At 38.5% G+C, this 27,217-nt stretch overlaps 1 protein-coding gene across 1 annotated transcript in view; it reads right to left on the bottom strand.

Annotated features, from left to right (window-relative positions):
• galnt1 (UDP-N-acetyl-alpha-D-galactosamine:polypeptide N-acetylgalactosaminyltransferase 1) overlaps positions 1-27,217 on the bottom strand; it is a 48,971-nt gene that overhangs the window by 4,294 nt on the left and 17,460 nt on the right. Inside the window, exons 4-11 of the mRNA XM_056249448.1 lie at positions 19,249-19,415; positions 9,650-9,857; positions 8,487-8,657; positions 6,211-6,328; positions 5,880-6,060; positions 4,838-4,977; positions 1,690-1,788; positions 1,446-1,580 (exon numbers count right to left, since the gene is read on the bottom strand). Of these exons, the coding sequence (XP_056105423.1) occupies positions 1,446-1,580; positions 1,690-1,788; positions 4,838-4,977; positions 5,880-6,060; positions 6,211-6,328; positions 8,487-8,657; positions 9,650-9,857; positions 19,249-19,415 (1,219 nt within the window). The remainder of the gene's footprint in view (positions 1-1,445; positions 1,581-1,689; positions 1,789-4,837; positions 4,978-5,879; positions 6,061-6,210; positions 6,329-8,486; positions 8,658-9,649; positions 9,858-19,248; positions 19,416-27,217) is intronic.

The following is a 27,217-nucleotide window of genomic DNA, read 5'->3' as shown; positions in this document are numbered from 1 at the left end:
AATTAATGACAAGTTATGTGGTTTAATACAAAATAAACATTTATTTAAATAACGCTGACACACCAGTAAGATGCTTAGATAAAATACTGGGTCTGATCCTCAGAACTCCACTGTGTAGCAACAAATTAACATACAACAATGGGAGGCAACAATTACTACGTTTACATGTGCACCAACAATAATGCGATTATTTCTAATAATCAGAGCAAGGATGTTTATTGTTTGTTTGTTTTTAACACCATGCCAGCATCTGTGGCTATTTTCATGGCGAGAAAAAATTATGGTAAAACTATATCAGGTGTTTACAATTTATTTTTGCTAAAAACTCAAACTATATTTGGGTTAACTTTGTTAAAAACTTCTTCAAACGAGTTAAAGGTGGGGTAAGCGATATTTGAAAAATGCTGTCGGAACGTTGGCAGGAATAACACAACCAGACACAACAACAAAAGTGTAGCTAGTCAGCAGCATTAGGGGCCGTATGACGGTGAAGGAGGGAGAACGAGCAAGAGGGAGATTTGAAGAAAGACTGTAGAAAGAGAGATGGCTGAGAGACATTACAAAAGAGAAAAGCTCATAAGAATATCACTGGAAAATGAAGGATTATGATCAGGAAAGAGCTTTAAGATCCACGTTAATCTTAGAAAACCTTTCCAGCACTGGAGAGAGCTAAGCGGGAAGGGCTGAAAACAGACGCGGAGGTTGCTTTATTCCGCTCCATACGTGAGTATAACACTGGTTTTAAATGTCATTGTTTGTCTGGAGCTGCTGTGCTGTTGGCAATAACAGCAAACTCTTGTTTGCATTTACTCTTGTGTATGTACAGTATGTTTTTCTTTGTGCTTCCTTGTCGTTCGTTCATCCTCTTCGCTTAATTTTTCGTGAAGCATTATTTTGTCTTGCATTGCGTGTGTAAAGGAGGCCAGGTAGTGAGAGCTGTGCAGGCTGATGACTGCTAGAGAACGCAGTGTTTACTGTTTTGCGTCCTTGTTAGTGCACCCGCCTCGCATGCCAGAGATCGCGGTTCGAGACAGACTCGGAGCAGGCGGTTAGGATTGGAGGGTGAAGAGAGCAATGAAGAGAGGGGTGTTTTTGTGTTTGGGTTGATTTCAAATATCAACATTGTTCAGCAACGACTTTGAGAAATAACATACTGCACCTTTAACTGAATAAAAAAGGTTTCTCACAGGGTTAAAACCAGCACAATCTCATAAAACATGCTCCAATGATATAGAGTCTTTAAGATGAGCGTTAAATATTGTAGTTTAACCAATATTATCACTTAAAAATATATTATACTCTATTATATCATTTTTTTAAAACAAATTTCCATGACTTCTCGAAAACTTTCTGGGTTTATTTATTTTTCCAAATCTTTTCCAGGCCTGAAAACTCCTATTTTAAGGTAACCTTTTCCAGGTTTTTCATGACCCTGATACACTTACCAAAGGGTCATATTCCCAGAGCTGGTTGCCTTTCAAGTGATGGCACTTGAGCATCATAACCGGGCCATTGAGTTTGGACACATCCAAACAGAGGTCATCAGTTCGGATCTCTTTATTGGCTGTGTACGAAAAAACCTGAGCAGGTGGAAAAGGTCACAATACATCAGTGTCAAACCTGTTGTAAAGATCAACATCATTACTCTAAATAAGTGTTTTAAAAGTGAGAAAGAGATGAGGAGCTGACCTGGTTGCCGCCCATGCCGTGGCAGTTGAAAATGCCCACTTTCTCATTCTCTTTCCTGGCCATGTTATCCAGACACTGGTTAGTCTCCACATTACGGATCTGCAATCGGACAGATCACACAAATAGATTAGACACACTCAAGCAGCTCTCCTGCATGAATAAACAGTCACGTCTCTGTCTGAGTGTGAAACATGGTTAATTACCCAAAGCTTATCGCACACCGGGTGGGGGTGGGGGGAGTATCGACGAACAGAGGCAACTGTGCCAATCAAACACACAAACACGCACATAAATGTGTACTTGATGAAAGACAGCAGATGAAGGGAAAGACAGCTCACTGCTTTCATCCAAAACACTGAGATACACAAACGTCAAGATCAGTGGGGCTTAAACCATGACAAACTTATTTAACAGCTTCACTGGCAGCATGCTATTATATTTAGCCAATGTTTCATGTAAACACTGATTTAATACTTGGCTGTTTTATTTTATGAAAGAAAAAATCCAATCGTTTTTTAAAACAAAGTGAGGTTAAATTACTGGAATGCACAGCCCCTCATAGGGCTGGGTATCGTCATACGTTTTCAAGTAGTTACAAAAGAAGGCATAGACAGGGCTGTACAGTGCTACGGAAAAAATCATTCATTGCGATGAATAAACTTACCACAGTAGCACACGTGTGATACAGTTTTGCATGTGTGTAAAACAGAGCTGCATGTTTGTGTGAAGCAAGCACTTGTTGTGTGCTTGTTTGTGTGTGAGGTTAATCCAGGCTGCACAATTAACCAAAATTAAACTGAAAATGCGGTTTGGTGTGATTATGAAATCACAAGTTTTTTGTTCGTTTTTTTATTTTTATTTAAAGCAACACGCGCCAAACATCTCTAAACTTGTAATGAGAAGTGTTTACACAACAAATGAGAACATTTAATAACATATATTTTACTTCAAACTTCATAATGTCAAGAGTCAAGTGTTTGAAATAACTTGCTTATGTGATCTGATGTGGCTTCATGTCACAATGTAGGCAGAAATTGTTATTTTATAGCATTCTATACAGAAATAAAGGCTATGTCGACTAGCATTATAAATATACTTTATTGTAATGAAAATACCCCAGATGTCAGAAGAACACATAAACCATATATTATCTTAATCGCATGCTAATTGTCTTCATGTTTCATCAGTCAAAATGTCTGCATGTTATTCAGTTGCAGCGATATCTGATGCCTTTGTCCATATAAGGAATTTCCTGGAACAAGTTTTATGACTTCTATAAGTCTCACTTAAACCCTTGAACCCTTCTGCTCAAGGGCGCCCTCTGGCTACCAGTATGAATGATGTGTGTACTCAATACTGCTCACAAAACCCTACTTTGGGTAAAAATAGGAAACATGAAGTATTTTCAAGTGCTCAACCAAACCGGGTGGATGTTTGGATTGTGATTAGTATTGGATTATATAAACAAAATTGACTTAATGTTAAGCAAGAGGTGTTATGTTCCTGCAGTTCACCATTTTTGGCAAACAAAGAAAATGTTTTTCTGAAAACATTTCTTGTTAAGGTTTGTATTTTGTGCGCCCTGTATAGAACAATGTCCTTTGTCAGTCACATGCATGTTTAAGTGCTGAACTGCACTACTTGTGGTTGTTTTCAGAGATGGTAACAAACAGACATTTTAAACTTGTGCTACAAAACTTTCAACCTCTGTAGCACACACACACAAAAAGTTAATGTACAGCCCTGGGCATAGAGTAAAAGATCAATTTTGGGATTTTAAGAATCAATACTGAGATCGTTCAAATGAAACATGCAAATTATCGTAAAATCTATATTTTTACCCAGCCATAACCTCTCATGCTTTCTGCTTTATCTTATTGTCCCAGCTCCTAAACCTTATTTTCACACACTACTGTTCAAAAGTCACTAAGATTCTTTTTAATTAAGAAATTAATACATTTCCTCACAGCGAGGATGCTTTAAATTTATCAGAGACTTTTACATTAAGACTGTTACAAAAAATTATATTTCAAATAAATGCTGTTCTTTTGATCGGTTTATTCATCGAAGATTGCTGGAAAATAATGTATAATCAGGGTTTCAACAAAAATATTAAGCAGCACAACTGTTTTCACCATGGATAATAAGAAATGTTTCTTGAGCAACATAGAATGATTTCTGGAGGATCATGTGACACTGAAGACTGGAGTAATGATGCTGAAAATTAAGCTTTGCCATTACAGGAATAAATTAAATGTTTTAAATATATTTAAATAGAAAACAGTTATTTTAAATTGAAATACAAATATTTCACAATATTTTTGATTTAAAAAAAATGCAGCCTTGGTGAGCATAATTTCAAAAACATTAAAAACCTTTAGGACCCCAGACTTTTGAACGGTAGTGTATTGCTGTACGTTTGGGCAGTAACTGGCAACATGTGGATCATCGCTGTGACGTCATATCCTCCATATATAATTCCTGTGTCCTGCCCTACACCTCACAATGTCACCATCAGTGGCAAGGAGAGACAAGGATGAGCTAAAAGTGAATGAGCCGTGGACAGCAGGGAAGATAGAGCCTTAACCAGTCAGGAGAAAAGACAGACTCCGTTCTCAGCGAGTTTCAGACATCAGAGATGACATGTATGTTTTATTCATAAGAATGTCTGATAAAGAGAGGCAGCGATGGACAGATGGAACGAAAGGGTGAGAGACGGAAAAGGAAACAAGACGATGACAGAGGGAGAGGAGACTAGGAGAGAATAAATGCCTCTCATTTCCTGAACACAGTGACTGTAATGAAAAAACAACAATCAATTCCTGTGACCCGAGAAAAAGAGTGTCCCTCGCTAATTCACACCTGCACTTCTTTAACACACACACACAGAAATGTGTTTATCACACTCTGCAATGCTTTCCCTTTTTTGCTATCAGCATGTGTTTGTCTGTGTGCTTGTCTGTGTGTGTGTGTGTGTGTGTGTGTGTGTGTGTGTGTGTGTGTGTGTGTGTGTGTGTGTGTGTGTGTGTGTGTGTGTGTGTGTGTGTGTGTGTGTGTGTGTGTGTGTGCGTGTCTGTGTGTGTGTGTGTGTGTGTGTGTGTGTGTGTGTGTGTGTGTGTGTGTGTGTGTGAGAGAGAGAGATACAGACCTCTCCCAACGAGTAGTAGTGGCGCGGTATCTGGGAGTCTGGGTAGACATTTTCAAGGTACCAGGAGAACGGCTTACACTGCAGTCTCTGTCTCAGGGATGCTCTGACAGAGATGTCTCCATAATCCACTTTAGTCACACCTGCAACAAAGAAACGTACACAGAATGTAAAACTAAAGCTAGACATTTAGTTTTTCCACCATGATTCTAGCGGTGCTACGGTGGTTTTTAGCATGTTGCTATGCAATGCTCTGGATTGCTATGGCTTCGCAAGGTGGTTTGTAGGATGTTTGGTTCAGATCTCTCCTTCAATTAAACCGTTCTATTGTTCCCCAGACAAAAGTCTGATCGCTTAAAAATTTTATAGCACACCTCTCCTTCACAAGCGGCATGACTTGAGGAATCATTCCTGCCTGTAGCACAAACAATAAAGGACGAGATACATGCTGAACTTTGATACTTATTGTTAGGGTTTTGTTCAAACACTTGCCTTGCAGCACTAATAATCAGGAGAGAGTCTACAGAGGCATTCGTATAGAGGAGGGAAAGAATAACACAATACTGATAGCTCACAGTCACAAAGATAGCTCTGAGCTGCACTGGACACTATTGACAGTGACATTAATATCTATTATCCAACATCTCCTTCTGAGTCAATATGGCTCGAGTGCCCAAGAGCGCTGATAACACACACACACCACCACATTAAAGAGAAAGACACAGAGATAGAGACACAGTCATAGAAAGAGACCGAGACAGGGAATAGCAGAGACGTGACTGAGAGAAGAGATAAGGAAACGTTATTTCAAAAAACTGCAATATTGTGTCTTACTTAGGGCTGGTCCATATGACGATATTATCGTATATATCGACAATATCTCGCTAGTGCCCCGATGTCGATTTATAAGGGGAAAAAATGACAAATAATAAACCTAGAAAGTTGCCAAATACATTTCACATGTCCGCCGTAGTTACCATACACATCTTTATTTTTGAAGCGTCTTGTGTATGGATGCAGATGTGTAGCATGTAATGTGACTGACCAGGTGAGATGATGTAGAAGAAGTTCTTGAACTCATCCATCCAGACCTCTGCCAGCCGTCTGTTGTTCTTGTTGATGATTTGCCCAGTTCCACCAGGGAACGTGTACGGCGTCGCCTTACGGAACACGTGACCGACGTGAGAACATGTGACGATCTCAAGCGTCCCCCCGCACTGCCAAATCTGATAAACACAGATACATATTAGTTCTCAGAGCATGAACAAATCATCAATAACACCAGAACTGCATACTATATATGCAAAAGTGTAATTGTGGGTAGGAATGCGATGGTGGTTGAATGATTTAATCTCGGGATTTAATCTTCAATTTACCCTGAAGGAGATCTCCAGGTTCTCTCCTCCCCAGATGTCCATCCCTGCATCGTATGTGCCAATCTCCTGGAAATAATCTCTGTCTATGGAGAAGAGACCACCTGCCATGGTGGGGGTCCTGATAGACAATGCATAACAAAAAACACACACAAGTGTATAATTCTATGATGAAAAAACAGGCCCTTCAGGGGAATGATTATATCTTATAAAAGCAGCTCTTCCTCTCCAGTTCACTCCGTCACAAACAAGCACGCCGCGTGTCACTCAGAGGAACGAGATCTTCAATAGAAATGACATGTTTGCATGTGCCTATTTTGGCAACAGCATATCCATCTTTAAATATCTTTCACTCTTGTTTGTCCATTTCCCTCAGCAGGCGCCCTCTGTTCTTTCCTGTTTTCCTTCCATCCATCCCCTGCAGCACGTTTTCCTCAAGTAAGAACCTGTTTTTGTTATGCTCTCAAGTTGTTTTCAAGCGAAGAAAACCAAGCACTGAAGTAAAAGAAGATGAAGCAAACGAGGAGGGGGGGGGGGCATGTCAGAAACACAGGATCTCTAAAGAAATCAAGCAGCAGAAAGCTAAGAGCTACTCTGTTCCTGTAGTTATAAGGTGAGCAAGTAAACACTCTCCTCTTGGCAAAGTGCTGGTGTGGATTAAAACTCCCTCATCTGTGTGTTAACTCTAGTGTTTAGCTGCAGGGCTGGAGAAACACTTTTATATTCCGTAGCATTAAGTTGCATGTAAAATACCTTTTTGGAAAGTAAAAAATAAATGTTGAATTTACATTTAAAAGGACTTTACATATATGAGCCATTGCCTAGTGGTTAACACAAATGCTCTGATTCATTGTGTCGTGGTGCTCCTGCGGGCAACGCAAGTTCAATTCTGGCTAAATCACTTCTCACTTATTATTTTTATATGCCATATCCTTTACTGTCCATTAAAAAAAGGGAAAAGCTTTCTAAAAGGATCATAAATTACGCCTCTGAAGAGAAGCTGTTTGAAATGGAATACTAATGTGTAAAACAATTGTGACAAAAAGTAGTACTCTACATTGTCACATGGCCACACTGCGTATTAGGAAAAAAAGGTCAATGGGCCTCATTCACTAATAATTGTGTGGATTATTTCGTATTTGTACGCACAGGAGAACTTCTCACAAAATAAAGATTTCATGCACAAATTAGTGCGTATGCATGCTTAGTGAATGAGACGCATTTTCTCAGAAATAATGCAGCTTAGCTTACTTAGTATGTTTAATTTTGTGTAAAAATGTCTTTACTCTTGGCTGCCTGCTGAAATAGTTCATCAAAAAAAGAGATAATAAAAAAGCTATTAAATTTACTTCTGTTAATTTGTTACACTGGAAATATTACACACACAATATTCCCATATATTCTTTTTATTGTACAGGTCTCTGGAGTAATTCTAGATTTATGATTAGTCAATCACAGCATTCAGCAGTCAAATATTTCACAATAATGTCTGTTGCCCATGGAAACACTATATAACTGAATATATAAATGTTTCTCATAAAATATTCTGTCATGTAATCTCATGTCAGTCTAAACCTCTCACTGGAGGAAAATATTATAATGATTTTAATTTCGGTCTGTTCTTCTCACAAACTTACACTACTGTTCAAAGGTCAATAATATCTCATAGTATTTATTTAACCTAAAATACAGTAAGAACTATAATATTTTGAAATATGTCACATGATCCTTCAGAAATCATTTTTATATGCTGATTTGGTGCTCAAGTATCATTTCTTATTGTTATCAATGTCAAAAACAGTTGTGCTGCTTAATAATTTTGTGAAAGCCATGAAACATTCTTTTTAGCCTTCTTTGATGAACAGAAAGTTCAAATGAACAGAATTTAGTCAGTAAAAAAACAGATTTTTAAGTCGGTAAACTAATTAATTAATAAGCAAAAAAAGTAGATCAAGAATCGTTTTGGAATCGAGGATCGTGACTCCCAGAATCGTAATTGATCGGATTGTGAGGTGCCTAAAGAATCCCACCCCTAATAAGTAGCATAGACTACTTTTATGCAGCTTTTTGTGTGTTTGTCCTTATTTTCCTATTGCGTTTCATGGGGAAAATAAAAGCACAGTGGTCTGGAATGACATCAGGGTGAGTAAATAATGACAGAACTTTAATTTTTAGGTCAACAATCCCTATAAGCCTAGTAAGGTAGGTCATTCTACCATGGACATACACCATCCTATTCAATCTTGATCTGACTGCATAACAAGCATTTTGTGTGTTACCTGACAGGCAGCGTTCTGTCTCCTTTCCTGCGGTCCATCTCTCTCTGTGGTACCGGATACCAGCGGAAGTTCAGTTTCCAGTTGAACCCACCATATGTCATATCAGACCCTGCCATGTACTCAAATGTGTCATCACTGATCACGTCAATGATGGGACACACTACGGTTTTCCTATGAAACACAAACACAAAAGAGATATTAGCTGTGCACTTTCACTGGTTTCACAAAGACAACCTCAACTACCAGAATAAATGAGTTTTGTCTGCCACAGAATGCCCTTTTTATTTTGAATTCAGCTGGCACACGACAGACACACCTCTCTTTACTCAAACAGATGCAGACACAAATCAGAGGGGACGTCTCGCTAAACTTGTGTCATCAATCAGCACCAAGCAGCCCGCTGTGATGCTAACCCAGGCAATGAGGATGGATAACACACACACACACACACACACACACACACACACACACACACACACACACATGCACTGCAGGCACACTTTCCTCTCCTAAATTCAGCAGACTGAAGCTTCATCAGCTAATGATGCCCCAACAGGCCGCCCGAGGCAACACAACACAGAGAATCAGCATGTGTATGTGGGCATGTGCGCATGTATAGAAGAGAGGAGATATTCTCTGAACATAAATCCTCAACGAATCAAATTCAGATAAAAGTGAGTTCATGTTTCTATACCCTACAAGTTCTCCATTTCAAGCACAAATGCAGCCTGAGGTGAAACCAAACTACAAAACTGTAATAATAAAGCACAGGGAAAAAACTAAACTCTAAGAGCTATTGATCGCTCAGCTCTCTGCAAACCACCATGCCAAAAGGGCGGAAAAAGAAAGTGTAAAAATGACTGGTTTGTTTTTATGTTCCACCACAAATTGGAGAAATTAAATAAAAGGCATGTGCTTATGGGTGTAACTTTTTTGTGTTTGTGACCGCATATATGTGTAAGATATCAATCGACTAGTGGAATGCTATTCCCAACCAATGAAACAAAATCTGAAAGAAAAAAAAAACAATTCTCCCAAGTCTTCTTCTAAGTCTTTATGCTTTAATTATCGGGGGGGAAAAATTCTGATTTATAATGATTTTCATTACACGAGAGTAGATGTTAAAACTTCAAGTATTGCATCTCAGAAGTAGTAGTGCTTACTTGTCAAGTCTGATGCGAGCGAGGAGAGGCTCAAGCCAGCCAGTGGTGCACTCACAGTGGGCATCCAGGAAGGTAATCACCTGACCTGTGGAGATGGACGCCCCCTTCAACCGAGCGCGAATCAGGCCCGAGCGCTGCTCCATCCGTACCACCCTGACCGGCACCTCCAACTTCCGCACATACTGCTCCAACTGCCGCTTCAGAAAGTCTACATGCACACAGAGGTAATTACATGCTGGCTTCCCATAAACAAGAATAATATATAGGTAACTTGGGAAGGATGTGACTTCGCAGACATTCCCAATGATAATTTCCTTCTAATATTCATCAGTGGATGCAAAGAGAAAACGCTCTAAAAATGACATCTGGCACAATCTGAAAAGTTGGGTGAGGCACATTATCAATCTTATCTAGCTCATGAATATTAATTACAGTAGGTCAGGCAATATTCGTAACCGATTTGCTGATTACCTCTAACCAACTCCGTGATCATTTGTAAGACTGACAATGCCTCCAGTGGACTGAGGCTTTTTTTTGCCCTTAAATTTGTCTTTTTCCATGGCTGTCTATAACTTTTATTCCACACTATGGATAAACAAAATAAAGCTCTTGAAATATTATGATACTGCCCAAAAAAGTGTGTGGGGGGCATATTCTTGATCTTGATGATGTATAGGAAACCTTTCTTTAACAATTTCCCCCAGTTCAATAATTAATCAAATATTGCTCTACATCAGCATCTGCAGGATCGGCTCTCGGCTCATGTGGATCCGCATCCTCAGCTGCAGCAGCCATCTTAAAATACTGATCTTCCAGTTACTGCTGTGGGATATCAGTGCTTTCCGTTTCGATTAAATAATCTAAGCCACTGAATGGCTTAATATGTGTTCAGACACAAAGATCAGACTGAAACTGTGAAACAATACAGAAGCAGCCTGTGAAACATCAACATTCATTTACAGTTACATTTATGGTTGAGATAACATGTACTTTAGTGGTTCTCAACCTTTTTGACTCGATTGACTCGAAAAAGTTTATTTTTTATTTTTACTTTTTTGTTGATATATTGAATTTATTAACATAATAAATTATTGTAATATATTAAATGAATGAACCATGAAACAGCTTTAAATCTAGAAGTTATGTTCTGTATTCCAGAATTGTATGTTCTTCAATTAAAACAAACAAGTTAAATTGAGTTTTTAATTTTATTCATATTGGGGATATATTCATATTTTATTTTAATATTTTATTCATTTAAATACTTTATTTCATCCTGCAGCCCCTTTGGAAATTTCCTGAGGGCCCCTGGTTGAAAACCACTACTGTAAGTGATTATTTTAAGGGACAGTTCAACAAAAATATGTTTATATTTTTGTCAGTGGATCACAAAATTTAGCAGAATGTCCATGATGCTCATTTACAACCATTGAACGTGAAACGAAAAACGGCCCCAGTACCCACTAACCTACATTTCATGGAAAAGGGCATCCGCAAGGACATACGACATACATTTTCCTAGGAAAAATATCTACTTTTAAAAAAGAAATTAAATATGGTGGTTTTGAACAACATGAGGGTGAGTAGATGACTGAATTTTCACGAGACATTCCTTTAACGAAAGCAACAAATAAAATCTGTACACAGGTCCAAATCTGTCCCAAAAAAAATCTATATATGTCAAACACTCCCACAGATCCAATAATAGGCCTTTAGAAGATCTGACAGGAGGACATGTCTGTGCAATGCAGTCTCACAGAGGGTTTATCTGCTCTCTCATGCTTTATTTGAGGTGTGATATGTGGAACAGAACAGAATGCTCTGAACTACAAAGAGAGCAGGAGCAGCAACAACATAAGTTCCATCCTACATTATTTCCACTTAAAGGAGCAAATATCATGGAAATTAAAGGCATTGCGAACTCCATTACATGTTGTTTAAAACAAGTCCAGTAGATGCACCACTCAAATGAACACTCATCACTCTCGGCAGACACGTGAGCAAATCTATGCACACACGTAAATCAATATCCTGCCGTATTCCTCTAGTCGTTTAAGTGGAAATAAAGAGGAGGAAGAGAGAGTGGGCGGAAAGAGAGAGGAGGAGAACAAGAGAGGACATTATTAAAGGACAAAATTGAGCGGCAGGAAGATGAGAGGAAGAATTTGGGTCTTTATCTCTCCACAGGAGCGGCAGATTAGCACAGATGAGGGAGGAGGGGGGCTGGCAGCTATTCTTATGCAGGACGTGACCTGCGCAGTCAATCTATTACCGAATGAACTAGTGCGTGTGTGTGTGTGTGTGTGTGTGTGTGCGTGTGTGCGTGACAGAGCGAGAAAAGAAGACATCGATGTGTCTTTTTTGCATCTGTCAAAATGTCGCAGTGTTTAGACAGGAGTGTTTGTGTGTGTGTGTGTGTGTGTGTGTGTGTGTGTGTGTGTGTGTGTGTGTGTGTACACACCATGGGCCTCAATGATGCTTCAAAGCACTCCTGGATGAAGACTCTGTCAATGTCTCGGCAGTCTCTTTTACCCACAGACTGAATTCTGATGTTATTACAGTTATTCCAGCTGCACATTTTCTGTCATGGTGGGCACTTTCCATTGACCTTTATACTGAGGTAATGATGTTTTTCGATCCCTACCTCTGATCTAAAAAGATTAGTTCACCCCACAATGAATATTCCGTCACCATTTATTCACCCTCATGTTGTTCCAAACCTCAATCACTTTCTTCTGTGAAACAAAAGAAAATATTTTGATAAATGTCTCTATGTTTTTTGTCAATACAGTGAAAAGGAGCAAATTTTCTGTGAAATTTCACATACATAATGTCCATTGTCCATTATCAATAGTGTAGCGATGTATGAAGCAACAGCTCACACAAAAGTCACCTTGTGTTGGTCAACGCTGGGAACTTGATTTGAACCCATTGCGGAATCTGTGTGGGGAATTTTTTTGTCAATTAGGTTCAGTCAATTGACCGTTCTCAAAGACCCGCCCCCTTTAGTTACTGTTGCTATGTCCGACAAGCCACACTGCTCTCACGCCACACACCATGTTCTCACACAGTGAAAAATACATTGCGGAGCAAAGAGGACCCTGACAAGGCGCTGACAGACAGGACAGACCAGGTTACTTTTGATATGAAACAAACTCTCAACTTTCGCATTTGGTCATTTTTTAAAGAAATTTAAACAATACATACTGTTTTGTGGCTCTTTAAAGGACAACTCCGGTGCAAAATGAACCTCGGGTGTAATAACACATTGGTACAGACTAAATCGTTCCCTGAGATTTGTTTTCATGATAATCGAATGTAAAGAGTTTTATCTCTAAAAACAGTTTAGCTTATAACGCTAGTATATTGGGCATCGAGTAAGCAAAAAGAGATCGCTAGTTAATACCATTAACAAGGCTCAAATTAGCCCCACACTAACACGGCAGCATAATGAGTGTCCTTACATGCAAACCGAAGCATTGAGAACTTTGTAAGTGTATAGACAGTTTAATAAGAAGATACTTTACACAGACAGTACAGTTAGCGCATACAGACAGCAGCCATCTTGGAAAACAGCCTCGATCAGTCAAACCACGAACACGGTGATACGTGAGCTGAACTGTGACTTGGAATCTCATATGGTCCGTTGTTTCCGGAAGAAAGCACTGAGCGCATAAGAGAAGCACTGAACGCAACAGAGAAAATAAAAAAATAAATATAATTTATCTTATCTTCAATATCTACACGTACTGTTCGCTCACCTTCGTGGTTCGATTGATCGAGGCTGTTTTCCAAGATGGCTGCTGTCTGTATGCGCTAATTGTACTGTCTGTGTAAAGTATCTTCTTATTAAACTGTCTATACACTTACAAAGTTCTCAATGCTTCGGTTTGCATGTAAGGACACTCATTATGCTGCCGTGTTAGTGTGGGGCTAATTTGTGCCTTGTTAATGGTATTAACTAGCGATCTCTTTTTGCTTACTCGATGCCCAATATACTAGCGTTATAAGCTAAACTGTTTTTAGAGATAAAACTCTTTATATTCGATTATCATGAAAACAAATCTCAGGGAACGATTTAGTCTGTACCAATGTGTTATTACACCCGAGGTTCATTTTGCGCCGGAGTTGTCCTTTAATGTGTTGTGACAGATCGCTGTTGAGCCTCATAAAGCTGCTCGTGAACCAATCATCTCTTCCTTCTAGGCAATTTATAGCATCAAATAAACATGAAAGAACATTAGAAGGAATGTTGTTTTAACCGCGGAAAGACATCAGTACACTCCGTTTTTCAAGTTCTAATCGCGGATGGCGGATTATGATTGGTCAGATCGCCTGTCAATCAAACTCCCTGCGAATGGTCAATTGGGACCTGAAACGACAATTTTGACTTTCCTTGGTTGGACGAAAGTTAAAAAAAAGTTCTTCAAAATATCTTCTTTTGATCTGCAGAAAAAAGTCACACAGGTTTGGAACAACATAAGGGTGAGTAAATGATGACAGAATATTCCTTTTTTTAATGTTTATTAAGCCGTTTTCTTTGCGAAGGTCCTCATAATTTAGGTGATTTCAAGTTTTTGTCTACACAGTGAATGCAAAACCTGACCCAAAAATTAAACAAACATTTCTCCTACTGAGAATACAAACACACATACAGTAACAAAGTATTTTGCTAACGTTAGCCTTTAGCCACACTGGTGTGAAAACAAAACCCAAGTAGTGTACTCAGCTTCCTGTAGTCAACAACACACAGACTCAATATGGACTAACATACATACTCAAAATAGTACAAGGCAGACACACACTTGTGAAACCGCTAATGAGGAAAAGATAGATCTTATCACTAGCAGTTACATTCACTATTTACCTTCCAATACAAACCATATATCTGATAACTAAAAGAGAGCAAAAGAAATACAAAGAGGAACCTTGAGAGAAAGAGAGAATCAATTCAGTGAAAAAGATATGAAGGACAGATTGAGAAAAGGGGATATAGTGTTTTCTGTTGACCTTAGACCTAAATATTTACTTGAAATTTTGAGATTTTAAGTTAATATTTCAATATTTAAACAACACATTCACATTTTTGTGGTTCTCTGAAGTTGGTTAATGGTCACATGACATGCAGGTAAACAAAAAATTATCTTTGTAATTTTTTAAGTATGTATTTTATTTTAAAAAATTATTTTAAAAAATTTAATAAAATAAATTTTACATTTCCATAATTTAATTAAATATCTTTTTTTTGATCCACTCACAAAACCTTTGCAATTCCCTCACAATACCCAGTTTGGGAAACCCTGACACAGTGAACTCAAAACAATTGAGCTGCGGTACTAATACAGACAAAGTGGGTTTGAATCTAGCTCGCAACATTCCCAATACCGTTTCATTCCTCTTCTAATTTCCTAACAGAGCTGGGTGTCGGTGTTTATGTAAGTTTTTTTGTGTGTGTGTGTGTGTGTGTGTGTGTGTGTGTGTGTGTGTGTGTGTGTGTGTGTGTGTGTGTGTGTGTGTGTGTGTGTGTGTGTGTGTGTGTGTGTGTGTGTGTGTGTGTGTGTGTGAGAGATCACATCACAGTGCTGTCAGCGGTCTCGTTGGCTGCTGTCTGTGTTTGTGAGTGAATGTTAACCCCGGAGCTGTCCACCCCAAGCCGGGTCACATGGAGCACCCGAGCAGGGCTTTCAGCAGCCATGGCAATGATGCCGAAGGGCAACAGAGTCGCGCAGAGGTCAGTTATACAGAAGTCATTGGCACTCCAGAGCAGCTGCCATCGAGACCACTGGCAGCATGAGGCACATTTCTACAGTCAGCCGAAACGCTCCTGACCTCTCGGGTCACTCAGAGTCAGTGGCGAAACCGGGATTGTATGTGCAAACACTTAGTGGGACTCCCAACACAACATACAACAATGAACTTAATACATATGAAAATATATCAACCCTTTCACACAGCAATCCCAGTAAATTACTGTAAAATTACCAGAATGGCTTTACCAGTAAATACACAAAAATGCTGTTCACACAGGTAAAGGTAGAACACTGGCCATAGCAGCAAAATGTGTGATGTCGTCATCAACATGTGTGCAATGCAAAATGCAAAATGTGTGATGTCGTCATGGGAAATGATCTTTAAATGCTGGCCTGTTGTCTTCATTCGCCCACATGAGTAGAAGTGCTTTAATTTCTGCTCATTTTGACAAAAATCTTTGACTTCTGAGTGACAGGCGTAAAGAGATGACCACACAGAACAGGTTTTTCTCTTAAAAACACGAGATACACATAATAGTATGCAACTGCAGAGCCACAGCGCTGATGAATAAAAAAAAGAAGGCAGGGTCTTGAGCTATGTGGTCTCTCGTGAAAAGTCCGCTCCCGTTGAAATGAGAGGGAGGAGTAGAGGGAGCGGGGGGAGAGGATTTTTCACGAGAGATGGTATTACTGCGCCGAGTCGAAGTGCTCCCAAGCACTTGCTATGGTATTCTGCCATACAATATAGTTATCCATTTTACACGCTTAGAAAAGCGCAACGTTTTATTTTGTGTCACCGCCCTAGGTCAAGTTACACTACTCGTGTAACTGTATTTAAATAGGGAAAACGTGGAGGTGTTTGGTCGCTTCTCTTCTTGGCACGTATTGAATGAACAGGGCTGAGATAAGATCTAACAAAGTTTCGCCACAAGACAGCGATGTAGTGCACGCACTGAGACGAGAGAGGTATGTATCAACTCGTCTTAGTTAAGGGAATAACATAGTTTAATATGAAAAACCAGTAGAGTATCCCTTTAAGGCTTTTTACAAACTTGAATTTTGTTGTCTCTCCAAAAATTATTTTATCCCTAAAGTAATTTCACAAAATAATAATATTAATCCATGTTTTTTTATTCTTAAAGCCTGTGTTTTGCTTAATAAAATTACAATTCGGATAAATAACTTAAATTATCTAGACTAGATCTTCTTACCTCACATCTCTAAGCTCTCTTTTAATTTAACAATCAATAGGAAACAACATGACCCATCACAAACTATTATATTCAGTAATAACTAACTAATTCAGTTGTCTGATTCAGTTGAACTTCATGACATTGTGCAATTTATGACAAAAAAATGCTCAACAGCCAAATTTTTTACTCACTGTCTTTGTTTTACTAAACTTTCATAAATGTTCTGTGTGTCTGGTCGTGTCACTGCCTCGACATTCAGCAGATCTCGGTTTACATCAATGCAGGGAGAAGCGACGGCACTGCAGTGGCAGAGAAAATTATTCAGTGCTATGGGGAAAAAATGCAGGTAGAATCAAGCGCAGCTCTTTCTAAGCCTGGACTGAATAATTACACTAATAAGAACAACACGGCAAAATCCGATTTCCCACGTATCCCTGCAGAGCAGTATACATGATAACTTGATTTATCATTTAAAATGACTCATGAGTCATTTTAATGCGTTTTACAGTGAGGTGTTAGGCTTAATAGACTAATGTATATATCATTTTAGGATTTAATCAAATTTAAACCACAGTGGATGATATCCACAATGCATAGTTTATGAAAGAGCTAGAAATGTGACGAAGCTCAAAGCCTTTGAATTTTTTCTTTGTTATCACAATTGTTTAATATTATGGTTCAGATATTCTAAAATAGGGATGCACTGGTAATAGAATTCTGGTCAATACCAAAAAACAATAATTATTTTCATGTTATGGCTGATAACCGATAAATGGCCGATATTGATTCTGCTTTGTCCATAAATTTCTTTTTAAATTGTCTAAAATATTACAAATAAAACACTAAAATTAAAAAAAAAAATTTAAATGCTACAAGTGGCTTAGGCATAGGTATATGCTAGTGTGTGTCTATGTGCAAGGTAATGATAATATAATTCCAGGTATGTATTCATTACACCTACTAATCCACTAATCCCATAATATAGCCAAATTACAGGTTAGTGCAGATAATGGAAAAGACTAGAGCTGCAAACCCACACACAGCAGCAGACACACAATAGAGCTTGCCAGAGTTAACATACACTCTCTTTCTCTCTCTGTATAAATCTGTCTTAACAAACACGCTCGCTTTACAGTGCGTAAATCACATTTCATCTTTGTCGTTAATACCCAACAAGGTCACCGGCCATCTTTTTCCTCAATATGTGTTCTGTTCCCTTTTACTGCACACAAATACACACATACACACACACACACTGAAAGCAAAGCTGACATGATACAGGCATTTTCAAAGAGTGGAAAGTACAAAACCATGTCATTATCTCTGGAGCTCTGCAGTTCAATGTCCTCATCTTAACTCCGAGATCTGTGCGAGAGCATTTATTTGTGTATGCAAGAGACATCTGTGCTTTCATTCTCTCCTCTCAGTAGTAAGCACCACAAACATCTGTCAGCATGAAATGGAAATTCACCTCATCTATTTTCAAAAGGCATGTTATAGATCTTATTGTGAATGGTTCATAATCAAAATGTCATACCTCGATCTTCGGGGAAAACAACAGATTTAGTCCACTTAAACCCTGCCTCTTTCTAACAATCAACCTCAAGCTCACATTCAGATCTGCCTCCATCCAATCAACAACTGATGGAAGTCGTCACTCGTCACACTACGATTCTTCTTTTCCAATAATCCATTTCTATAAGATGTACGTCACTGTCACCGTTACATTGTAACTTCTAACTGTTCTTTGGTGGAATGTGAATGGAGAAATGTATAGCAAAATGTCTAAGCTTCTCCTTTCCATTCAATGAAAGGGAATGGTTGATGCCTTTCAACAAGATTTTCAAGGTTTTTTCATAAAAAAATGGCTTCATTTCTTTCTGGTTCTGAAATTTAAAAGCCATAATATTGCTTCAAAATACTTGGAATATAGCATAAACATTGTATGCTATTTTTGTAGCTTAGAAACCTTTCATTCTATAGAAAAGAGCAGCATGAAAATTCTTTCAAATATCTATTTTTATGTTCCATACATAGCAGAACATCATACAAGATTTTAACAACATGAGGGTGAGAAAATGATGACCTAATTTTTACTATTTTTTAACTATTGCTTCAAACAACAAGAAAGGGTTTCAGCAAACACAGTCACATGTTGGTAAAACTATAATTATGAGGGCATGGTTTTTATACTGAACTTAAGACATTTTCTAGCTCCTACCCTAAACCTACCCATCACAGAAAACTTTCTTCATTTTTACATTTTTAATAAAAAATAATTTGTTCATTTAGCATTTTGAATTACAAGGACATCGGCGTGTCCTCATAATGTAGGGGGCGTGGCCTGAAACCTGAAAAAACACCAGAACATAAGGACTTTGGGTCCTCATAATCTAGGTGCAACCAGAACACATACATACTTTTGTTTTTCCTTTCATGGTGAGGACTTTTCGTTGACCTCTATTGTTTTTATACTGAGATAATATCCCCTAATATTTTCTATCCCCAAACCCTAAACCTCTTTCTGCATTTTTATATTTTCTTTAAGGCATTATTTAGCATGTTTACAAAGCTGTTAAACTTTGGACCTTTGGCTGATCAATGTAGGTGATTTCAGGTTTTATTATATTTGTGGGAACATTGCACACACACTCACCTCTCTCACTGGCATCATCCACTAGCACGATTTCCTCTAGCAGGTGTCTCGGAGACCTGTCCATGACGCTGTGGACTGTTCGGAGCAGTGTGGTCCACGCTTCATTATGGAACACGATCACCACACTGGTGCGTGGGAGATCGTCCGGATACAACTTTGTTTTACACCTGAAAAAAACACACAGAGCCAATCAGAATGGACAAAACAAGGATAATCAAGATACAAATATTTAAATGGCTACATTCTCCGAAATTCTCTCCCCTCCAGAGCACAGACACACACCGGGGTCTGGAGAGCTGCAGAGAGCTGTAGAGATGAGAGGAGATTAGCACTTATCCGAAACACACAGGCGGTTATGAAGAAGAGGTAAGTGGAGAGCTGCCGAAGAGACTGTGAACGCATCTCATCCAGTGTGAGGAGCTCTAAAAACAGTTGATGCTGGAATAAATTATGACAGAGTCTGAATGAATGGTCACACCGTACTTAAGGTGTAACCTTCAGAGTGAATGAGCTAACAAAGAGCATTCACTAACAGAGACAAAAGATGTATTATTACTGATGTTAGCACTTTTATCTAGTCTTCATTTTATCTTGTTCTCTGAGAAATATTTGTCTAAACAATAATAGAAGCTTAGCAGAATGTTGACGCTTTCATACAATGAAAATGAATGGGCCATGATATAATGTCAATGGGCCTTTCGCACCGGTTAGTTATAGGAACTTAGTTATAGGAACTAGCAACCAGGGTGGTTCCCAGAGAAATAAATGTTCCCCTAGGGTCATTTCCCTTGTTGCATTCGCACCGCTAGTAATTCTGAAGTGACACAGCTTGTTGCTGTGACTTATTTTGACAGCGAGGCGGACATTTATTTTGACAGCATCACACAACGCCACACAGCCTGAGCGCTCCTATTCTTCATCTTTATTAGTTTACGATCTGTTTAACAGTCCTGTCTAATACGTTCTTAGATAGAACTGTTATACAAAGAAAGTATATGAAAAAGTATTAGGGTTTGTAGTGTGGTTGATGCACAATGTCGCTAGCTGAGCAGAAATACATAATCATGTTTCGCTTGGTCCCCTCAAAGGTTGAGAGGTCCATCTATCACTGTTTTCAATGTTCATAGAGTTAGTTCTCATAGTCTCATAAACCATCACAACACACCATATTTTAATTTGGGCATTTATAAGAACGGAGAAAGGGAAGATTTGCAGTAAATGACTTAGGACTTCAATTTTAGTTGGTTTTTAAGTGAACAATACGGAGCCCGTAAAGGGATATGGTAAAAGAATAATACTCTTTTGCATTTAGCATAAAATGCATATTAGCATTCCTGCTTCATTTCCTATAGTATATTAGCATAAAAGTATAAAATGCTTTCACGCACTCACAGAACTATAGCGCTCTCCCAAGAAAGTCTGCGTTCACTCACAAAAGTTTTGCGTTCCCCCAAGAAACTTTCTGGTCCCTGGCAAAACTTTTGTTTGCATGCAAATCCTTTGTTTTGTGAGTTTTGCGAGCGAAAACAAACTTTCTCAAGGGAATGCAACATATCTGAAATAGAATTTTTCCTCCCATCTCAATTTTGTCCCCATCACCATTGTCCCTCCAGAAAGTTTTTCCAACATTTATTCCAATAAATGTTCCCATAAGCATTCCATCCCTCTACATTCTCATTGGTCTAAATCTCTGTCAGTCAGCCAGAGAAAGGGCACTCATTGGCCATTTGAGGGGCTGTGGGTGGGTTCAGAGAATGTGTTGATTGTTTGGCGATTATGTAAGCGCAGGTCACTGTGCCAGTCTGTGCTGTGGTAGGAACAGGAAAGCCAGTGTTTGTTGAATCTGGAGAGCTAAAGTGGGACACACGCTTCCACTTCCTGCCTCATTTCCTGTTTGCCCTGGCACAGCTGGGGGATTCTGGCCTGCGATCACCCAAAAAGACAAAACATCAAGCACAAAACCACATTAAGAGGCAAGATATAACCACAACGCTCCAAAAAAACAATAACATTGAAACATTAAAACAACATTAGAGGCAAAAACACCTTCCAACGTACTTGCTAGTGGTGCAACGAATCACTAAATTCACGGTTCGGATCATATTACGTTTTTTGAGTCATGGATCAGATCATTTTTTGCATCAGCAAAAAAAAGGGGGGGTGGTGGCTTAATGTAACTTTGCTTCCACTTTAAGTACTTCGATACCACAGCAAAAATCTAGCTTTTAAAAATTAAACATTATTAAAGACAAGTGAACAGTCATTAAAAAGAACAAATACACAAATAACAAGCATATAAATAAAATATAACAAAGTTACAAATAAAGTAAGGTCTAACAGTATTCAGGTACAGAAATGTAATCAAATGTAAAATAACACTTTAATGTTCACTGTATAAACTGAATATAGATTAATCTTTGTTAAATATGTGTTTTGTTGTTTGGTTAACATTAATGACAGAGACAACAGCAGATATTTATAGACTGCTGTCACTTTAAGACCTAATGAACAGATCCAATATAATCATACACATACGATTTCCTTCTCAACTGTTTACGTTCACTTAAGACATAACCGACTGTGTTTACGAGAATACTTGCAGAGACGGGTAGTTTGACAGTTTTGTGTGTATGAGTCCGTTCAAGCGCAAAGAGACGCAAAAGAGGAATCAATTCGGTGTTTGTGAGCTATCTGAAACGCACCTTCATGTGTGTGTGCACTTTGGGTGCCTGCGGCTGTACGCTCAGATTACAGCACGCGATCAAGTCAAGAGAAAACACGTGCAAATGATAAACTTTTCACTCTATGATCACCCTTTCACTCTATGATGGTTAAACTTAGCAATTAATCCACGAATCACATGCGTTCCGAACAGTGGGGCCTGGTCCGTACTCTGTACGGATCATGGATCAACTGCGACCCGTTGCACCCCTACAACTCGACACACACACACACACACGCGATTAATTAAGTGAAGGTGAGGGGTTGTAGTCCATTATGTCCCATCACTGCAGTAACACAGCCCCTCCTGGCCCCATCTTTCTTAAACTCATCATCTGGAAACACACAGACTGCTCTTTTTAAATTCATTAACCTGATGTCGACTCTCAGGACCCCCAGACAACGGTTTAATTTGCAGCCGAGGCTTCTCATTGGTCAACCCTGCAAACTGCCTGATTAAAATGAAGCAGAGATTTTTCTCTCATTCCTTGGTGTCCGTTCTCCTAGATTTTCTGTCTCTATATAAAAATCAATTTTGTAATGCAGGGAGATCATGCATCCCTTCCCTCCAATCAGCACAGACACCATCAAGTGTGAGTGAGCTGAGTGGGTGAGGTAGCATATGCCTGGCCATGGCTTGTGTGTCTAAATCAGACTAAAATAGCTGCAACAACGTGTAAATGAGTGACTGATCAAAAGATGGAAGGAATCAAAGATGAAACACACACACACACGCTCACACAAACCCTCAGAGACACCAGACACGCACACAATCACATTTCTCAAGCCCCAGGAATAATTGGATATAGTTGGTGCAATCAGAGAGAGACAAAAACAGCCGTAGGTCTGTAGAACTCTTCCATCACACACGCACGCACATTATTATACTAGATTTTTTTTTTCAGACTCCTCAGGCCAAATCTTGCTTGACTTTAGCACACATAGAGAGAGAAAGAGAGATGCAGAGGAAGAAGAATGTGAGCTGTAGTTATTCAGTCATTTACAGGACATCCTACTCGATCGAGTGCAATGATGCAGCTCAGTGTGATTTTACACACATTTTCGGCTGTGTGTGTGTGTGTTTGTGTCTGGGAGGGATAATTGAGGACAGCCTTTCTCTTCTACTTTTCCTCTCCCTCTAAAGCAGCGATAACAGCCAGAGGACACACAGGATCGGTTAGTCATCAGTTCTCAAAGTCATCTTAATCTCAAAACCACACACACACACACTACATAAATCCAAATCTCTCTGACCAGCGCCTTCATCATATCAAAGAACAGAATCAAAACAGAACATGAAAATAGAAAAACAACCAGCTGGTGTCAAGGGTGGCTTCATAATCCAAAACACAGACTAGTATAAATGTCAAAATCATTGTAGACTGAAGGCAATATAGGACTGAAATAATCTTTAAATAGGTTGTGATGCCACAAATATTGTGATACAAAAATATTTTGAATTGAGCAAGAGAGACTTCTTGAAAAAAATCGACCTCAAAAGGTGGTGTAAAACAAATGTAGAGTAAACAATCTTTTATTCATCAGTGTTAGCAGAAATTTAGGAAAATTTGAAAAATATGCTTGATAATTTTCCAATTTCACATGTCTTTGTCTGCATTTCAGATTGCCTCTGACTCCTAAAACTCTAGTACTTCAGTGAAAATTATTTATACATAAATCAATCTCATATTTCATTGTATTTATTTTAGTGTTTATTTTGTACTGTCAATTATTTTCTCATCCAATGTTTTTAGAAGGCACTGCTTCTCAACCCTTACTTTTTTTACATTGCCAATAAAAGCTACCTGAATCTGAAAGTAAAAGAGACGTATAAAAAGAAAAACTGTCAAACTGTAAAGGAAATAGTGTTATCATACCACAGTACAGCTTTCAGCATCAAACACACACACACACACACACACAGTTCCCTCCCAGACAGCAGGAATGCAGTGAAGGAGAAAAGGTCACTATTGTTCCCAGCTGTAAGCTGTTCTCTCTACGCAACACACAACTATAAAAACAGTGTGTGTTGGCGTGGTTGTGTAAATCTATGCTGTCTGTGAGTTTACAGTCTTGACCATATGCTTTTAATGGTTCTGCATAACCTGCTAATTACAGAAATACAAGCCAAAAATGCTTTGCTTACCACATTGGGAAGGAAAACCAATAAAAGTCACACACAGAGGCAAAAAAAAAAGAGAGAGAGCAAAACTAAGAACAAAGTAATGCATAATTTAACTGAAGAATCGCATAGTGATTATGTTAATCACATCATTAAACAGTATGCAGAACAGCCAATCAGATAATAAAGCACACTGATGAACAGCTAATCATGTTATGAAGGTCAATACAACAATAAATCATATGTTAATGGGACCAGATTCCAGAGCAGGGGTGTTCAATTAAAGTTCCAACTGGAGGTATCTGTATTTATTTCCCAGCGGAGGTCCGGACAATACTTTTTTGGAAAAGTTATACATTTACATGTGGACAGCAATAGAACTGGATATGAATATTAAAAGCTAAGATCACTTATTTAATCAGACTATTAGCCTACTGGGTTTAAAGTCAGATACCTATGTATTGCACATAAGGCTTACAGAGAAAAAATATGGACGTTCAGGTTCATTCAAATTTTTGAAAATGTAAATCTGAGGAAGACCATTATCTTTATTTTTTTATACAAGAATTGACCAACAACAAACAACAATATCTAATATGCACTGTGCTATGGTCAGCTGCATCATTATAACACACACATGCACTCTTGATATTTGCAAGAATAGCGTAGGACAGCACACTCTTTCTGTGATGAAATTTTACTGTGAAAATTATTGATCTATATTTTTTCAGTTAACGTTTATTTTATTTCAAGTAACAAGCTTTTTATGTTTAAGTTTCGTTGTTTAATAAAAAATAGCTTGTTTTTGTTCATCGAACGATTTGTAATAACTGGTTTTAATTATCTCTACACAGTACATCAGATGTTTTCAGATTTTTTGTTCTTAATTTAATGTTATAAATGCGAAAAATGTGAAAACTCAAATATGAAACTCTTTATTTCCTGTTCTTCTTCTTTTGGCAGATTTTTGTGTCAATCAAAGTTCTGTTTCCTGTGTTGACTCCCAATATCCCAAAAGAATCATGTCTGGCACTGAGACTCATCTAGTCGACACAGTTTTGAGATAGTTTATGCAGGGGTGTGTACGGGAAGAAACAGCCACAACCAGTGAAAAATACATAAAGATGTTTGCTCACACACACACACACACACACACACACTTTTCCCTTTGGCAGATACATTTTCAGTTGCTTTCATCTGCACTTTCCTTTTTTCTTGCCTAGTAATTCCACTTCCTTCCTTCCGTAGAGATTGAGATATCTTACTACTTTGATATCACATCTCTCTCTCTCCGGCGCTAGCTTGTCCTCCTTTGATATGTAATTTAGAGAAACAGAATAATGTATTCCATTTTACTCCATTCAGAGCAGCAAAACAGTAATTTAGTACACATCACACCGCACTTATGGTGGTGTGTGTGTGTGTGTAAGACAAGAGAGAGAGCAGAAGGTCAGGGAAAACAGTGAGGTAACTGGGAAAAGGTTCATCTGCTGATGCACAGTAAAGCATAATTACATGTTTGAAGAGCGTTGCTAAGATACTGTCAAACCAGTCCAATCAGAATCTAATCCTCAAACCAGATAAAAAAAAAGGATCCTAAACCTGAAGTGTTTAATTTTTCCTTCTTCAGCTTATGCAGAGAAAATGAGTAAATAAACAATTGCTTGCAAATTTTTTTTAATCAGAAGACAAAGCTAATTTGTGTGGTCATCAATGAAGAAGGTTTTTTTAGGTTTAGATATAGTGTACTTGCGGCATCTACCAGCAGAGTGGCTCAGAGCAACATTGGCTCAACCAATGGTGTGAGTTTGGGGCGGGGCTATCTGTTTGTCCAACCAATGAAGGGAGTGTTTAGGAAACATGCTTTAAAAAAATATTGGTGCCAATAGGTCTGCTGTGTGAAAATGTATTTTACAAAAAAAAAATTTTACAACAATTAAACAGAAAAAAGTTTTTAGGTGCATGTTATTTTCCATTCACACTCAGTGGCCAGTTTATTAAGTACATATCTCAAATACTCAGTAGGACCCTAGAACAGCTCGAATTCTTCATGACATGGATTTAACAAGATGCTGGAAATCTTCCTTGTGCATGTTGACATGATCACATCATGCGGTTGCTGTAGATTTGTCAGTAGGATCATGCAACACTGAATATTAAGAAAACAGGTTGGTCAAAAATATATCTGTTCAGGGTTAAATGCTGTCTGACAGGTAAAAAAATTTTTTTTTTTTTTTTTAAAGACAAGACTGGCTGTCACCTCCAAGCACATGCACACACGGTCACAGTTTGACAATGTATCTGATCTGTCAGATCATTTGTAAAACAAATACTGGGATGCAAACAAATTTGACATTTTCCGGAACAGGATCCGGCACAAATTAAGCACTTGTTAGAGGCAGGAATTGGGTTTGGCTTATGAGGAAGGAATGTTGAAGGAAAATGTCCTGCTTGTATATTTATACTCATTTACACACAAAAGAAAGAGAGAGAGAAATTTGGCACAACATAATTACAAAACTCATTAAACAGCAATAATCCTGGCATTTTTATCAGACCTACAGATCCCTCCAGTGACCCAGTGATTTATCACCACGCCAGACACTGCCAGGATGCATATGCTAATGATTCAGTTCATTAAACACACTTGACGTAATGCTTGACGTGCAGCTGTATGCGAGTGTGTGAATATTACGTCTGCTTCATAGACGTGCTTCTGCTTTACTTGGCTCAGAGACCCGGGTGACATTATTGTCATGGTGGAATAGTTTCCATGGTCACGCCTTGAAGGAGAGAACATCCAGGGACTTATTAAAATCGTAAATATTTAAGGCAAGGTCTTTTGAAAGTGTGTGTGTCCACTGGAGAAGGACAAACTACACATTATTTAGTGCAGTGGGAACGGAGAGAGAACAGTTTTGGAGTGATATCCCACGGAACAAAAGGAGCGTCACAAATACAAATATACACACACACACACACACACACACACACACACACAAACATGCTTTTGTTTGCTTTCTCAAGGACGAATTTGACATGTTCTCTACACGTCTTTTCTTTTCTCTGCCTCACCTCAGTGAACTTAATACTGCAAAGCGTAAAAGAAATAGTTGACACACACAC

This window comes from Rhinichthys klamathensis, unplaced genomic scaffold, assembly GCF_029890125.1.
Source record: "Rhinichthys klamathensis goyatoka isolate OS25496 unplaced genomic scaffold, OSU_Roscu_1.1 h1tg000060l_1, whole genome shotgun sequence".
Taxonomy (NCBI): Eukaryota; Metazoa; Chordata; class Actinopteri; order Cypriniformes; family Leuciscidae; genus Rhinichthys; species Rhinichthys klamathensis.
This window is presented reverse-complemented; position numbering and strand designations above follow the sequence as displayed.